This window comes from Aegilops tauschii, chromosome 7 (assembly GCF_002575655.3).
Source record: "Aegilops tauschii subsp. strangulata cultivar AL8/78 chromosome 7, Aet v6.0, whole genome shotgun sequence".
In the NCBI taxonomy this organism is placed as follows: domain Eukaryota; kingdom Viridiplantae; phylum Streptophyta; class Magnoliopsida; order Poales; family Poaceae; genus Aegilops; species Aegilops tauschii.
The window spans coordinates 2,150,394-2,167,083 of NC_053041.3; the positions used below are offsets into that span (position 1 = coordinate 2,150,394).

Here is a 16,690-nt window from a genome sequence, read left to right on the forward strand (position 1 = left end):
CTTCGAACTCGGTGGATCACCAAGCCATGCCGGCGAGGCCCGAGAAGAACAGCCACATACTGCCCCCTACACACCGATGGTGGGAGGACTATTCGGTTTCTGAGCTATGGCAAATCCAATCAAGCGACGACAAGCACAAAGACGAAGGACGATAACCAAAGTGTCGTTGCTTGATCAGATTTGCCATAGCTCAGAAGCTCAACAATATGGCCAGAAAGAAAAAACTCGATACATACATACACAGGAAAGAGTGCCACCTACCTGGTTTTAATTTCTACCATCAGTTAATTATGAAACTGATTTATGAATGGTAACAGTCACAGAAGTGTGTAGCTAACCTAAACAACATGGCACCATTTTTAGCAGCCTCAAGTTTTATCCAACGGTGCTACAAACCACCGTAAACAATATCAGCCAAATCTCGACAACATGATCGAAAATCATTCGCTGGACTTTCAATAGGGTTTTTGTCTTTGCCGGCAACTAGACTCGTCTTCAGTCAAAATCTCGAGGAGCGCAAGAAACTCATCACTTGATACATTACAGCTTCCACCTCACCTGATATGAAGACAGAAAAATATTATTTTTTGTTTCTCAAAATCGAGATGGCTGAAAAATATATGGAACGCTGCTGCTGCTGCAATATCTGACCAGGAGCGAGGAGTGTGGTACCTTCATCTAGGTCAGAATTAGGAAGACTCCTCTCTGCACTCTACAACCGAATTCCCCCATGATTACAGGATGCAACAACACATGCTTCCTAATTTGGAACTGAACTGAATCTGTGCTCTGTACTCGAACAAAAAATGGCTGCTGCCTCACATTACAAATTAGTTAGTTGATTGGTTTCTGAACAACGATGCAGTGAGGAACTGAACTGAACTGAACAACGATGCAGTGACGAACTGAACTGAATCTCATGGAAAGCAAATACAGCCTCTGTACTCTGATCTTGGATGGCTGGATGCCTCACCCACATGCTATGCTGCTACAGAAACAGAACAGGGAATGCGAGCAACATATCGACTGAGTACAGGATCAACAAGTATCACTCAACACAATTAGTAATTACTTTGTATGTATGAGAGCAACACTAAGCCATCAGCCTACCAACTGCAAATTAAACAATTGATGAAACAAGCCAAATTCGGTCCTAGCTAGTGGTTGCTGGCTCACATTACAGATTATTTAGTTGGTTGGTTTCTGTCACAGAAAACAAAGATACAGTAACACATGTATCTTTGGAACTGAACTTAATCATAGCAAACAAATACAGCCTCTTTAGTCGAAACAAAAATGACAAATATTGACATCCAAACCAACACATGCACACACAAATCTTAAACAGTAGACAACACATGCAATTGGTGAAACAAATAAGTTTGGTCGCTCACCCACATGCTATGCTGCTACAGAAGCAAAACAGGGAATGCTAATCAACAAGGACCACTCAATTAATTACTCTGTATGTAAGCCATTGGCCATGCCAATTGCAAAATTAAAAATCCTTCAGAAAACAGAAAAGTACTTGTGAGAAACAGAGAGAAGCAAATTTAACTTTCTTTTTATGGCGCACAAGCTCGTTATCCAGAGACAATACTGGCCATGAAGATGAGGTCTCGTTGCGGACAATACATGCAACAGGAAGACAAAGAAGAAGACTTCTTGTGAAGGTACTGCTAACCTTGATGATCCACATCCAGAGGAGAACGAATGAGGACAAATCTGTGTGTGTCAGGCAATTCCTTGCATTTTTCTTCTCACCATCTGGACAATGCGGACATACTCAAAGAACTGATTTGTGTCCATACCCATGGTCGTGCCCACTGTCATCGCTGTGCCTCTGTACAGACCATAATTTCCGCCAACAATCAGGTCAAAACCACCAAACTCTTTCATCAGGGCCTCAAACTCCTTAGTATCTAGCTTCTGTATCCTATCCAGTTGTCTCAGCTTTCCGTTCTGCTGGGTTTTTCTCCACCACATCTTTAGAACTCTACGGTTCACCACAGACTCCTCTACGGACACCACGCACCTCAGCGGAATTCCGAGACGGTGTAGAGCGACTTCTGCACCCCCGATTCCACTGTAGATAGAGATCACTCTCAGCCCATCAGGATACCGGTCCTTTAGGACCGACAAAAGGTATGCTATGGTATCAGTTTGCAAGGCAAACCTCATGGAAGCAACCTTGTCTTGTGGGTCTATGCCCGGCAGATCTGTGTGGTTAGCTGGATAGCCTAGTATCATTTCCATCTGGTGTGGCTGCAGAGGGCCTAACTTGCCTTGGCCGATCCAGACAAGATTCGCCGTCTTGCATTGCTGGACAATCTGTGCTTGCTTCACTTCTGAAGGGATTCCTCGTGAATCTTTCATTGCCTTCTCCAGCTTGTCACGAATCTGTTCATTTCCTGCCACATCTAAGCCAACACCATCAATCCATTTTCTCGTGTCCCAGGAGGGACAGAACTGCCTTGTCAAAGGTAATGCATCTCTGATCGTCATTGGTGACCTTGGAACCGTGACGTGCCTTCCCTCCGTTGGAAGGTTATGAATGTAACCCTCCCTTCGCGTCAGAGCCGAGAACGACTGACTGTTTAGATACTTCGGTTGAACATTGAATAAGAAACTCGATAACGTATTCCAACTGTCTTTGCTGATGTCAACTAGACTTGCATAGATGAAGAAAGGAGGCTTGGCAAAGTCGACACGGATGTTTCTACCAAGGCTTGACGTCCTTTCAAGACATTCATCGTTCAGAGAACCATTAGCAATTGACCCAGAACAACGACTTAACCATGGAGTGCGGCTAGATTGATTAACATTCTGACTGCTTGACGCCCTTCTGTCATCTCCAAATGCATGCTTGGCCTTTTTACGCCTGATGTTGGCATCATAATCATCATAGAACCTCAATCTCGAAATTGAATACTCAGTTTCTGTCTCGTCCGGAAATTCAGACTCTATCTTCACCTACATAAAAGAGAACATATAATGCCATGTTGGAAACAAGAGGGGTTATTAATTAGTTTTTATTGTTTTACATCCATGAGAGCATTTAAAGATGTCACTTTCCATATGAGCATTGGAGTCAACGATTACATACTTTAATAATCATGAAACAAAAGAAACTAGAAAACCAACTGGAAACATCATAAATAGAAATCGTTTATGTAAACAGTTGATCTAACTTCTTTATGGATATGAGATCAAACAGATATTAACATTGCCCTCATCTGTCCACATATGGTTTTTGAACTCTGCAGGAGATCCTATAAGTATAACAAGGTACTCTACACTAGCATAGTGTTCTATTAATTTTTTGCATCGTCGAAAGCTCGCTCCTACGGGGAGACATGGTATGCGTAAATAGCACCCCACTTATAATTTTGCCACTTCCTCATGTAAAAGGGCTAACAGATGTGGGAAGACACAACAAGCATTACATACTGGTGTCACTCACCATAGGCTTCTAATTCTAATGCGAGAGTTAAGTCACAACCACAACTCCACATAGGCCACTTGACGGTTCAAGAAACCATCAGTACCCTCGGTCGGGTGGTGAACGCGGCTGTAAGTACCAGAAGGGAGTTCGCATAAGGGATTACCCAGGTTCGAGCCCACTTGGTGAGGTAACACCCTACATCCTGCTTTGGATTTGTATTAATGATGGAGCACCTCTGCGAGGAGGTTACAGTAGAGATGTGTATGGCTACCAAGAGTATGGTCTACGTTGTAGATGGGAATGGCTACCTGCAGCCTCGCCTTATATAGGTGATGAGGGCTACGGGTTTACAAGTGATCTAACCGATCTCATGCCGCCGCCATCTTGGTTTGCATGCCAAGATGGGCTCCTGATCTTTATCCGAGGCTCCAGGCCCCCTCCTGTCACCGGACCCCTGCCAGAATACCTGGGCCCAGGGCAAGCCTGCTGCCGGGCCTCCCTCTGAGGGACCACCCCCGGTGTATTACACCATCAGTAGCCCCCGAGCGTGTCTAGAGTTAAATCTTTTTCGTCCCCGGGAATGAGAACCTAGGCGGGCTCCTAATGTCGAAAATTTTGGTTTGTCTTCATGAGTCTCGCTTCAAGGTATTTAGGCTCGCCAAATGCGTGGGTTCCTGGATAGTGTCTACGTTCAGAGTGACCTGTCCGGGTGGCTCTGGGGCCTTGTGCCCTATCGCGTGCTCTACGTATGACGACCGAGGCGATCATGCACCGGGGGAGCCCGTGGGGGGAGTGGCGACGGGTTTCGTCCGGTGACGGCGAAGATCGCAGGCTTGCTGCCAGGCTTCCCGCTGAGGGACCACCCCCGGTGTATTACACTGTCACCACTCCAAACAGCCCGAGTCTAATAAAAATGAATGTCATTTAGTTACTTTTTTCTGCTGAGTGGTATTTGAGAAGCGTCTTGCGAATATCGAGTCAGCCAACTCCTCGACTGTTGCTTCCTCACCTGGAAAGAGTAGGAAACATGACATTTAAGGTTTCTGAACTCAACAGAGCAGACAAACACTAGTAGACTGCAAATAAACATGTACTCGTAATCTTAAAATTGACAGATTGATATATTTAAAATTATGGCTACAGCTCTAATCCTGACACCATGTTCACCTACCGAAAATAGCAATCACAGATGAGACCTCTTCTTTATTGAAACCCATCTTGAGCAAAGAAAGTGGTTTATCCATTACCTCAGGCAGCAATTCAGCAGTTTCCTGAAAAATCGTCATTTTAAAATTAAAGCGTGCATATTGGAATGCTCTAGAACAACAAATTCAACGCGCAAGTCTATAGCAGCGAGAAATGAATGGCATTTAGTTACTTCTTTCTGCTCAATGTTATTTGCAATGCGTCTTGCCAGAATTGCGTCAGCGAGCTCCTCAACTTTGGCTTCTTGACCTGAAAGGAACAGAAAAAAAATGACATAAGATCTGTACGAAATTACCAAAACAGACCAACAAGTGAATCAAGTCTGCTACAACACGCAGATGATACCGTCATCTTAATGGAGAGTGCTGATATTTTCTTATGTTGTTTTGAGGGCAAGTCAGGCATGATGATTAATTATCACAAGAGTGTGGTTCTGGTTTTGGGGATAAACTGTAAAGCTGGGTACCTTATCTCTGGTATATCTGAGTATGCTCACTGATGAACACAGATTAGTTAATGCTCAGCTTATGCATTTGGTTCAGAAAATCACCAAGAGGATGGTCCAATGCATGTCTGGCAAATATGCCTTAGTACCAGATGAGTTTGTATTTGCTGGCTGAAGGTGTACACAATGAGATGGACAGGGTAAGGGACAGATTTTTCTGGGAGGGGACATCTAATAAAGCCAAATACCACATGCTCAAAAGGGAGTCAGTCTGTAGACCTACAGATATTGGGGTTTGGAAATTGTTACATAAGTGGATTTGGAAATTGTTCAATGAGGACAAAGTCACTCTATGGCTTCATCTCATTAAAAAGAAATGTATGCTGGAATGTTCCTCTATTTTCATGACTAATAACGCTAGGGGATCAGAATTCTAGAATGGTCTGCAGAAGATCAACATCTCCTTTCTTAGGGGAGCTAAGTTTGTTGTTGGCAATGGGAAGATTTTCAAGACAGAGCGAATGGACTCTCAGTGCTGGCAAAAAATACAGTGCCAAGTCTATGTACGGATGGCTTTCTCACCAGAGAGTACTGACACCTTTTTTGAACAAGATGTGTGGAGACTGAAGGTTCCTCCGAAGATCAGAGTTTTTGCTTGGCAAGTGTTGCATGAGAGGATTCACACTAAAAAGCAGATCCGTCATCGTCATGGGCTGACAGATGGCTGCTGCCCTCTCTCTTTGGCCCCTGAATCCATTGACCATCTTCTCTTCCAATGTCCTACTGTTCTGTTTGTTTGGTCTTTTGGTAAGGAGTTTCTGACCACCCAGGACTTTGTTTCATGGCTGAAATGGGAGTATGGATTGCATCTGGCTTGGGGTATGGGCGATTTGGCAGGCATTGTGGCGCGTTAGGAATGATCCGATCTTTGAGCGAAAATTTCTTAAACATCATGCTGAATATGCTGTGCTCCATGGTACAAAAAGCATGTTCAACTTTATATCTCTTACTGGTGTGCTACTCTACTGCAGGTTGGTTATGGCAAATTTGCTGTTGTGCGGTGAGAATATCATCTGGAAGATTTCATCTTGTATTATGGAACGGACGGAGTATCTAGTAAATAAGTAACAGAAGCTAACAATATTGGAGATTTTAGAAGCACCTACCGAAAGCTTCAATAGCAATTGAGACTTCTTGTTGAGTAAACCCCATCTGGAGCAAAGAATGCGGTTTATCCATTTGCGCAGGCAGAAATTCAGCATTTCCCTGAAAAAGTGTCATTTTAAAACAGAAGTATCAGGCCTGAAGTTGCTCACAATTGCATATGACTTAGTCTAACATATACTAGGTGTTAAAAGTTTAAAAAAATGTAAACATGAGCAACAATCATGATAAATTTAGCAATCCTGCCTGAAGTTCATACTACAGTTATCGCCCATCAACAACATGCCTGGAGAACTATTCTGTTGAGAGCTTGATCATTGATCGGTATTTCAACCGGATCAGCTCTCTGGTAGGTCTGAATAGTACTTTCCATTTCTGTTTATTTTTAGCACAAATTGCAGTGTAAGAACGAAGGATGGAACCAGCAGAAACTTTGAACCCACAAGCACATCCAGCAGATATGTTTGACTAGTACTTGTCATTTCTGTTTATTTTTAGCAGTTTTATGATTTTTCTAAGACTGTTCTTGTGATTCATGTTCAGAATTACAGAGACTGGAACACCCAAGACAAGTGTGAGTGAATGCGCTGGCTCTAAGTCTAGCTCATGGCACCACGAGATCGAGATTCAGAGGTGGAAACAACAGCTACTAAAGAAAAACAGAAGGGGTCTGGAAAAAGAAACCTCAGTTGTAGCTTCTTGGGCAGTCACAATCCAGTTCACAAGCTGATCAATTGATGCTCCCTCACCTGAAAAGAAATTAAACATATGTTGAGCAGAAAGCACATGGTTACTACTTTTACATGTCGATGCAGAATCACATACCTAACTCACTGACTGCCAAATCGACATGTTGCTTCGAGAAGCTCATCTTGCTCAGTAAATAAGACCTCTTTTTTGAGGAAGAATCTAGCTCCTGCCGAAGTTAGGAACATTCAGAAGATTTGGACAAACAAACTCAAAATGAATAACATACGACAACAACAGCGGGTACGAGGATATATATCACCTCGGTATCAGGGTTAGCTTCTATCGAGAGCACAGACGGGGCACTGTTTTCTTCATCATCAGAATCAAATAGACTGCCCAAAGAAGATGCCGATCCAGACCCGGTGTTCTGCGAGGCCTATAACATCAAAGTGAATTTGGTATCTTTTAAGAGCATCGTTGGCGAGAAAAGGGAAGTGACTGAGAACACGTCAGTGAAAAGGGAACTCCTCGAGTGAGAATAGACAATGTCGGCAGCTACTACCATCTCGATCAAGTGTGCCTTGAAACTTGGTCCTGAGAAAGAAACGGTAACGACGACATTAATACAGATGCAATGCAATGAGAGTGAGAGATAATAACGGAACATATATAAGTTGGGGGCCATAACAGAACAGAGTCCTCCATAAAACCAAGAGGAACATCCCCCCAGTTGAGAAACTCGCGGGATTCACGAAAGAGAAGCGTCTCGGCAAATGAACAAACATGCATCAACACAAGTGAGAACCAACAGAGATTCCCAGCAACATCTGCCTGCTACATAACCCATAGCACCAACAGGCCTCTGCCTGCTCATTCCTGCATTGCTGCATCTCCATCTCTTTCCCCAACACAAGTGAGAACCAACATCTGCCAGAGCATTGTCATCTTGGCTCGCCATCAGAGGTCCCAGCTCGCTTCAGCAACATCCAATCCCCCAAAACAAATTGTAAATGGCACTGATTTCAGGCCATCCTTCTATGCCGGAGGGGACGGAGGCGGACCACTGGACCAGAGGCGACGCCGCCGCCGCCGCTACATATCGTCGGTCAAACCTGACCAGCGAGGGCACGACGGCCCCGGCTCCGCCACCGGAAGCTTAGCCGGATTGGGAAACAGGGCCGAGGCGGGCACACCACGACGCGGCGCCGCCTCCACCGCCGTCGCGGCGCCCAGAGAATCCCATCGCGAAACCTACCTACCTACAATGCCTGCGGCGAGCCGGAGATCCCCCTCTCCTCCGGCCGCTAGGGCGGCAGACGGAGGAGACGACGGCTCGCGGCGGCCTCGCCGGCGGTCGAAGCGGGGAAGAACCTTGCGCCTGCCTACGAGAGAGGGAGGGGAGGAAGAGAGCGAGGGCGAGGGCGAGGGCGAGGAGAAGATAGCATTACCTGCCGCCGCGGAGAGGGTTTAGAGCTTTAGACGGCGGCGGCGGCGCCGGCCCCGGCGAGGAAAAGCCTTCCCCTTTTTCTGTTTGTTTGTCCAGAGGCTCTGGGTACAAGACCAGAATGCACAGCCGCCGGCTGTCTTATTACCTTGGATGTGCAAATCGGTCTTTGAACTCTAAAACTATGCTGTGGAGGCCCATTTCGTCCTCTTTTATTTTTTTTCCTTTTACCCCTTTTCATCCTTGAATTTTTATTTGAGTGCTCTAGAGGGGGAGACGAACCGACGCAATCGCGGCGAAGGGAGTGAGTGGTGGATAACCGCGATCGGAACAAAAGAGGGACGCGCTCCGGCCGCTGCCTACTACGACGATCGTCTACAATGTCGCTTGTGCGAGCCCATACTATAGTCGGTGATGCTTGTTCCATCTGCCTCATCTCACTCCTTCTTGCCTTCAAGCCCACCCACTATTCACCTTGTTCATGGTGGTGTTACTCCTCTTGGTGTGCCATAACCCAAGCAAGTTTTCTGCAAACTCCACTTACTATCTCCTCATTTTCAGAAATTGTGTCATATCTTGTGCGACTCGTAATACCAAAGCAAAATGCTAGTGATATATAAATTGGTAAATGGCGCAAAATAAGAACCATGGAGGAGATGAGAAACTAACCCAGTGAATGATGGCACTTAAAGACTGGCCAAGTACATTCTCACAAGTCTTGGATATGTATCTCTTGCTCATTCTACACTTGTAGAGAGAACATTCGTGTCGTGCCAGGTCGTCGGTGACCTCACACCATTGACAACTATCACCTTTATTTGTCTATGGATGTCCTCGCAAGAGTGTCTCTACAACTCTAGGCATCGATCGACCCAGAACGTCCAAATCATCTATACCAATATAAAAAGACCCAAAGGGGCAGATCCAAATAATCTCAGCCATCAAACCATGTCAATCCAACGACCTAGATTGCTCCAATGGTGAGCTCTCAACATGTTGAGCATGCAATTGATAGCATACCAAATACCAACACCTATATTAATCTTATAATTAACACGTAACTGATATCCTACATAATATCAACGTGCAGTTAATTTTCTCCCTAATATCAACGTGCATTGCACGTGCTCATTAACTAGTATTAGAAAGGAGTTTGCACGTTCACTTCCTTGCCTCCAAGTTTCCTCCCTCCGCCCCTCCTATATTTGCTTTTCCTCTCCATGCCCTCCTGCATTTGCTTTTCCTCTCCATGTCCTTCTTGCTTTGGAACAATCTAAACCAAATCGGTAATCTCCTTTCCTTGTCCTAGTGGAGACCATGTCATGCATTAAGTCAATATCAAACTTTACCAAAAACATGTACTGCATTAGCTCGGTCAAATCAAGACATGTCTGACCAAACCTCAACTAAACCAAGACTTCACTTGCATTCTCATACTCATAATCAAATCAAATCAAATCAGATCAGATCTTACCAAAACCTATACCAAATCAAAACTTTCGTTGCCTTCCTCTACCCATACTCAAATCGAATTAAATCATACCAAAATCTAGAATATGGTGGGTGTAAAGACATGATTAGTGTTGAATATGTATACCCATGTTGCAACGCACGGACAATTAGCTAGTGGTAGTTACATTACGAGTCGGTTGCGCACGGGATAAAGCATATGGAAGGCTAGTTGGTGGAATATCACTTTCCTTGGAGTTCTATTGAATTGAATGATGTTTTCGTGCTTTGGAAATGGAGTAGGTCAGCTATGCATTAAACCTTTTGTTCATGGTATTCTACAACTAGGAGCAAGATAAAATAAACTATGTCGAATGGTATAAATGTTAATAAATACTTTTTGCAATTGACTTCATCCCGATCTCAACCAAACCCCTGAGTTGATGATGGTTCGTTGTTGGAGCACTTGAAAGCATGGAAAGAAAATCATTTGAAAGCTAAGGAGCCTTGGTATCCTTCCACTTTTTCAAGGAACACTTTTCCTTGATCATACCAAAGGTTAGACTTAGTTTTAGAGAAGGAATGCTTGCAGATGTAGCCAGTTATTTTACCTCATGCCACCACCATTGTACGTAACCATTCCCACGTATTAATAGGAAACAATACACAGTAGAGGGGGTTTTCCTTCAATTTTATGCACATAAAACAAGCTTTCTTTTTAAAGGATCTTGCACTAGTAGTTGAGGGATATAAATATGGATCAGGATCTACCTTGCCCTGGTTTTATGGTTGTCAACCGGATCTATTGCTTCACGCAATTCACCGCCATTGGTTCAACTAACATCAATCCACGCGGGGTAGCCCTTGCACTTGCTTTTCTCCCGCTATACGATCTTTAGTACCAACCTTCATCAGTCAAGGACACACTCTTCCTTCACAGAGACCGAATCAGGCAGCCAAAAGGTGGAAGGATGTCTGTTCTCCATTCCAACTGAAACAACTGGAAGGAAGCGAGAGAGCAATAAATAACACTCGACACAAAGTAACCATGTCCACACTGTTTATTATTGTGTGGTAAAAGGAGGGCTTTATCAAATCATTTTTTTTGCCTTAGACCCTACACTAATTAAATATATAGGAAGAGCACCACCTACACCAAGACATTATAAGTTCATATCCCGTGACATTCGTGACACCCGTCAAGGGGCGAGCTCTCGCCCCCCACCCGACAGGGGCCATGGCGACAGTGTGGAGCGAAAGAAGGGAGCCGACAACAAAGACGTGCCACCACCTGAGCATTACTTTCTCTGTAAAGATGTAAACGCTCTTATATTATTTCTTTATGAAGAGAGTACATCGCTAGGCACCGGCGGTGGATGGGCAGCTCTTTTGGTCGGAGCCGATGCCCTGGTGCCGTGGGAAAAATGTGCGAGAAAAAACGTAAGGGCAAGCAAACATGTTTTCAGGCCGAGAAAGCGTAAACATAGGAAATGCTCCATGGACGACTGGTCGGAGTTTGATCCCATCTCTTGTCGAATCCAAGCCAAAATTCCTTTCTTTTTTTCTTCCTTCCTTCCGTCCGAATCAAAGTGGCCTCCCCAGCTGTGCCGGGAAGGCCCATGGCGATCCACCGCCGCCGCGAGCCCCTCCTGCCCGCGCTCGCCGCCGCCGCCCTGCTGCTGCTCCTCCTCGCCGGACCCGCGGCGGCGGACGACGCCTCCAGCGACGACCGCGGCCACGACGCCTCCCCCGGCTGCAACAACAAGTTCCAGCTGGTAAAGACCCAATCCCCATCCATTCTACAGTACTCCCCATCAGATCTCGTCGCCCCTCCGCTCGCGATTCGTGGATTGGGTTCGACTCAGATTTTTCCGATGTCAAATGTGGAATCTTTCTTTCTTTCGACATAGAGTAGACGCAACCCGTCCCTCCCTGCTACAGTAGTAGATAAGATGAACTCTGCTTGCTTGATTGATTGATGCCCAGCCTGACTTTCTGAACCCACCCTACTGTGAAGTGAACCTGGCAGCAGACAACTCTTCTTCCATAACAGCAACCAGCAAATCAATCCCAATTTCCAGCTGTAATACTATCCTCATATCAGGAGCAGCGACTCCAAAGATAATGTCTCGGTTGTTACACTTTGTATGCATTTTCGGGTCCAAATCTTAAATGAAAGCAAGTTACTGCCGCACCTATACCTAGTTTAGCCCCCCATTCTTTCTCATGCTTCCAGTTTTTTCTTTTTCTCCAGGTCAAGGTGAAGAACTGGGTGAATGGAACCCAAGGCACAACTGTTGTCGGACTGAGCGCGAGGTTCGGATCCCCCTTGCCAAGAACTATCAACGAGGCTCACAGAACATTTGCTGCCCTCACCAGTCCTCCAGACTTGTGCTCCAATTCGACCTCAAAGGTTCGGTTTCGACTCCGACATAACTTGGTTACTACCAAGTTGTTTTCAGAAGAACTTTTCTAGTATAATCTAACCTAATTAATCCTTGCTGCTGCAGTTAACGAATTCTATCGCCTTAGTGGCACGCGGAGGGTGTCCTTTCACCGCCAAGGCCGAGTTTGCGCAGGCTGCTGGCGCAGCTGGTTTGGTTATTATAAATGACGATGAAGGTATTATCATCAGGACTGCCTGAAATATATTATTATCTCTGCCCTGTTCAATATTTTTCTGGTAGGCATATGCATGGTTCTCTTGCAGGCAGTAATCCGTTTGGTCAACTCTGTGTTTGCAGAACTTTACAAGATGGTTTGCGGTGACAATGATACCTCACTTAATGTGACAATCCCCGTCGTAATGGTACCACATTCAGCAGGCAAGAATCTCAAGGACTTATTGGATCATGGAGCAAGGGGTAACTACATATTCTTCTTAATTCTCCTTACTATTGTTAGCTGTTGAACTTCGTAATATTCTCTATTTCTTGTATTTTGCTCCAGTGGTAGATTTTGGGTAGTTAAACATCTCTACTCTCTTATTTCTGCTTATTGTTCTAATATTTTGCCAGATCGTTTCGCGGACGATATTCCATTAGTTTGACTCCATTCTGTCTAATAAATCGTTGTTACAAACAGTTCTACAGCCATTCTCTTGTTTGTTCCTCTAGTAATGATAGAGGTCCCGGAGCTGTGGGTGCATCTATGTGCTTGTGAATCCATGCTAAATTGGAATGGATATAATCAAAATTCTTACCGAAGGGCCGTCTTTGGCTCTTTGATCACATAGCTTCTACATTTTTTAACACAAGTCGGTTACTTAATAATCACGTCTGTACTCATGTGCCATGCATAAATAGTGTTATCTTGAATGACTGATCTAAGTCACATATCTTACGAGTTAATTTTTGATACACCAGACTATGCATTGCTAATAAGTCAATGTTCTTTTGTTGTAGTGGAGATGCAGTTATATTCGCCAAATCGACCAGTTGTGGACCTTTCAGCATGCTTCTTGTGGTTAATGGCTGTAGGAACTATAGTATGCGCCTCACTCTGGAGTGAATTCGTTGCATGCGAACAGATTGATGAGCATTATAATCAGCTGACACGGCAGGTCCTGACTTTTCTCCCTGTCCAGACTTAATGGCAGTTCATGCAATTTGGCTTTTCATGTGTACCAATCAGTAAATCTCGACTCAGAACAGGGATGACTGATGAATGATGAGACATTAATAAGACTGCAATACAGAATACATGATTTTTGTTTGATTATATGTTGTCTACAGTTTTTTTTCCTCCCTGAGTTGCAAAAAAATAATAATGTTGCGAGACACGATTGCTACTTATGAATGATTATTAAAATAAAAAATAATTTGCATTTTACTGTGTTTGTTTCTAGCTAATGAGTAGTAATTTTCAGGTTATCTCCTGGTTAAGTGTTTTGCTAATGAGTTTCTTCATTTCATACTAAACAGCCAGGACCTAATTCTGGAACAAACAACACACAAGATAAAGAAATCCTTGAAATCACAGCAAAGGGAGCTGGTGTTTTTGTCATAGTAGCTTCAGTTTTCCTTCTCCTCCTGTTCTACTTCATGTCGTCTTGGGTCGCCTGGCTACTGATTGTATTGTTCTGCATTGGTGGTATTGAGGTATTTCCCCGTGTATTCTCTACCTTGTGCTCGTTTGATCACAAGGCCTGTCTATTTGTACAAATACTTCTCTCGGTGCTTGGTTAGTTTTTTGTATTTTGGTATTCGGCTGTGAGTTTGTTTCTGTTTTGTGTGTTGCAGGGAATGCATGTTTGCTTGGTGACAATTATCTCTAGGTAATGCATGAAATAGTTTACATTGAGCAATTTTTTCAACACTCTTTACTTTATTTATCTCCTCATATTCTCTGTCTCGTGTGCGCCTTGTTTACAGGATTAATAAGGATTGGGGAAATAATACTGTACAATTGCCCTTCTACGGGGAGGTCTTGGCCTTGTCTGTTGGAATAGTACCATTCTGTACGGTCTTTGCCATTCTATGGGCTGTATATCGGCATTCTTCGTTTGCTTGGATAGGCCAAGACATCCTTGTAAGTTGAATTGATGATGATTCTTACGTTCGCTTGCTATGTTTTTAATCTTGATTTTAATCCTTGTAAGAGGGTTTTTTATGACCTTCAGTATTTAGTCTATACTTTAACCATGCAGTCTGTATTTGTCACAGGGTATCTGCCTGATGATAACTGTGCTTCAGATGGCGCGCTTACCTAATATCAGGGTATTGGCATGTCTATTTGCAGTAGTCCTAACAGTTTTACGACTCCTGCGTGTATCAGAAGTATCTAAGGCTGTATCTTTGCAGGTTGCATCAGCTCTTCTTAGTGCTGCATTTGTGTATGACATCTTCTGGGTCTTCATTTCGCCTCTTATATTCCATGAGAGTGTTATGATTGCAGTAAGTGCATTCTTGACCTTTACATTTACATCTAGAGTTATTACCTGTTACGCTCTAGTTTTACAGGTTAATTTAGACAGTAGATTTTCTAGTTAAATCAATGGATTGGGCTTGTTTCTCCTCATCAAAAAGATAAACAAAAATGGAATAGTCTTGCAACCACATGATGAAGCCATTTAAGAAAGGTATACTTTGAGGGGGCAAGGATTTGGTAGGTTGTAAAATTGAGAGAAGGACAGGACAGAATCCACAAGGGTTACTTGCTTAAATACCTTCAGAATATAAGAGAATAATCAGTAGCCTATCTTGAAACTGAGTGGATTGTTAGAATATTCAGTGTTATGATCTAATTTGGTGCTTTCATGACCCATATAAATTTGATATATTTTGGCAGCAACTTTCAGACTTGAAACTGTAGTGAAATGTTTAGAACATGCTCTTTTTTGTGGTTTATAATTTGACGTTAAACAAATACATTATCCTGCAAGCGCTCATGTTTAGTAGGCTATCTATTCTATTATGTGCTGTGACTTGTGATTGAGATTTTCATTTTATTAAAACCTTCAGGTTGCTAGTGGTGACAGCTCAGGGGAAGCAATTCCGATGCTCCTAAGAATACCTCGTTTCTTTGATCCATGGGGTGGCTATGACATGATAGGCTTTGGTGATATTATTTTCCCTGGATTGCTCGTTGCATTCAGCTACAGGTACTCTATGCGATGTTACTCCGTTAGTTCACTAATGGGTATACATTGAAGAAACATACTTAAATACTATCTGGTAGTCTGGTACCATTCTTGCTAATCGTGATGAAGGCCTTAAGAGGCACACTTTTTGTTGTGAACCTTCATTCGGGATAACTAACTACCATGCTGGAAGATAGGTTGAGGTGGTGGACATTTGGGAGATAATAGATCGATTCTTCTTGCTAGGTTGAGATTGAGAATATTTGGGAGATAATAGATCAATTCTTCTTGCTTATCTTGGACATCTTCATATAGTGAATGCTTGGGCCCTTGACGTTTCGTAGCACACTAAGAACTCTGTTTGTATGAGAGGTTTACGCCATTTGTTAATCATACATCATCACTTTGCTATACGATGCAGATTTGACAGGGCAGGCAAAAAGGGTATCTTGAATGGATATTTTCTGTGGCTGACCGTGGGATATGCTGTCGGTAAGTTCTTGACTCATCTTGTTCTGCACACAGTTCATTGTTTGTAGCAAGCAGTACCTCCTGTGCAGAGCTCACATTTTCATTTTCATTTTCATTTTCCCCTTGCAGGCCTTTTCCTTACCTATCTTGCGCTTTTCCTGATGGATGGACATGGTCAGCCCGCGCTGCTGTACCTAGTTCCTTGCACGTTAGGTAAGCATACAAATTGTTCCTTTTGGTGCCTAATCTTATCTACTTACTCCCTTCCCTCGATCAGCGCGACTGATGCCCGTATCATACATTGTCATACCAGGGGTTATTGTGGTGCTTGGTTGGATAAGAGGCGAACTGCCTCACTTGTGGAACTACGGAAGAAGACCAGAAAATTCAGTCGGCGAAGTCTGAAATGTAACCTGACAGGATTATTTGTACTTGGAAACCGTTGACATCCTTCGATCTAATCAGTTAATGGATCTAATCCGTGAGAACTGTGCGGCTTCGAGGAAATGTAAACTTAGCTGTAGCCAGATTTGTGTTTGATATAGGTGTACTTCGTCGGCCTTGAAACGTGTGAGTTGAGGTTCGATGCGGGAGTTAACTTTGTATCCACAACAGAGATTACATATATATTACATAAGGCTGAGCTAATGGTATTCTATTCTTAACAAAACCATGATCACCTATGGGAGTGGAACAATCACTCAAACCCTAAAGTTTCAGGACATTGCAATTTCAAATATGTGTCTGCTTGCAAACAAAAAACTGAAAGTGATGCTTTGCCAAGAACATCTAACT

General features: G+C 43.6%; 2 protein-coding genes across 9 annotated transcripts; one reads left to right on the forward strand and one right to left on the reverse strand.

Moving 5' to 3' along the window:
• Window positions 1-217: 217 nt before the first annotated feature.
• Window positions 218-8,536, reverse strand: LOC109765169 (probable inactive DNA (cytosine-5)-methyltransferase DRM3). Of its 7 annotated transcripts, none has more exons than XR_002233347.4 (12): window positions 8,399-8,536; window positions 7,513-7,544; window positions 7,270-7,386; window positions 7,086-7,176; window positions 6,945-7,009; window positions 6,263-6,362; window positions 4,824-4,900; window positions 4,617-4,716; window positions 4,378-4,454; window positions 1,685-2,973; window positions 673-988; window positions 218-558 (listed from the first exon to the last, which is right to left on the reverse strand). XR_002233347.4 is itself a non-coding variant. In XM_020323962.3 (10 exons), exons 2-10 carry the CDS (start codon window positions 7,513-7,515, stop codon window positions 1,735-1,737), a joined length of 1,869 nt encoding a protein of 622 aa, XP_020179551.1. In that variant the 5' UTR covers window positions 7,516-7,544; window positions 8,399-8,529; the 3' UTR covers window positions 1,434-1,734. The 7 variants fall into 7 exon arrangements, 1 of the variants encoding a protein (XP_020179551.1); XR_002233349.4 differs by having other exon boundaries at window positions 673-810; window positions 8,399-8,529; XR_002233348.4 differs by having other exon boundaries at window positions 673-813; window positions 8,399-8,529.
• A 2,776-nt stretch (window positions 8,537-11,312) lies between these two features.
• On the forward strand, window positions 11,313-16,565 carry LOC109765192 (signal peptide peptidase-like 2). 2 transcript variants are annotated; one of them, XM_020323977.3, is made up of 14 exons: window positions 11,313-11,618; window positions 12,098-12,256; window positions 12,354-12,465; window positions 12,588-12,707; window positions 13,248-13,405; window positions 13,767-13,943; window positions 14,085-14,119; window positions 14,217-14,373; window positions 14,508-14,561; window positions 14,646-14,738; window positions 15,306-15,445; window positions 15,846-15,916; window positions 16,025-16,108; window positions 16,209-16,565. In XM_020323977.3, exons 1-14 carry the CDS (start codon window positions 11,463-11,465, stop codon window positions 16,298-16,300), a joined length of 1,608 nt encoding a protein of 535 aa, XP_020179566.1. In that variant the 5' UTR covers window positions 11,313-11,462; the 3' UTR covers window positions 16,301-16,565. The 2 variants fall into 2 exon arrangements, with proteins under 2 accessions (XP_020179566.1, XP_073360935.1); XM_073504834.1 differs by having other exon boundaries at window positions 14,508-14,738.
• The last annotated feature ends 125 nt before the right edge of the window (window positions 16,566-16,690 follow it).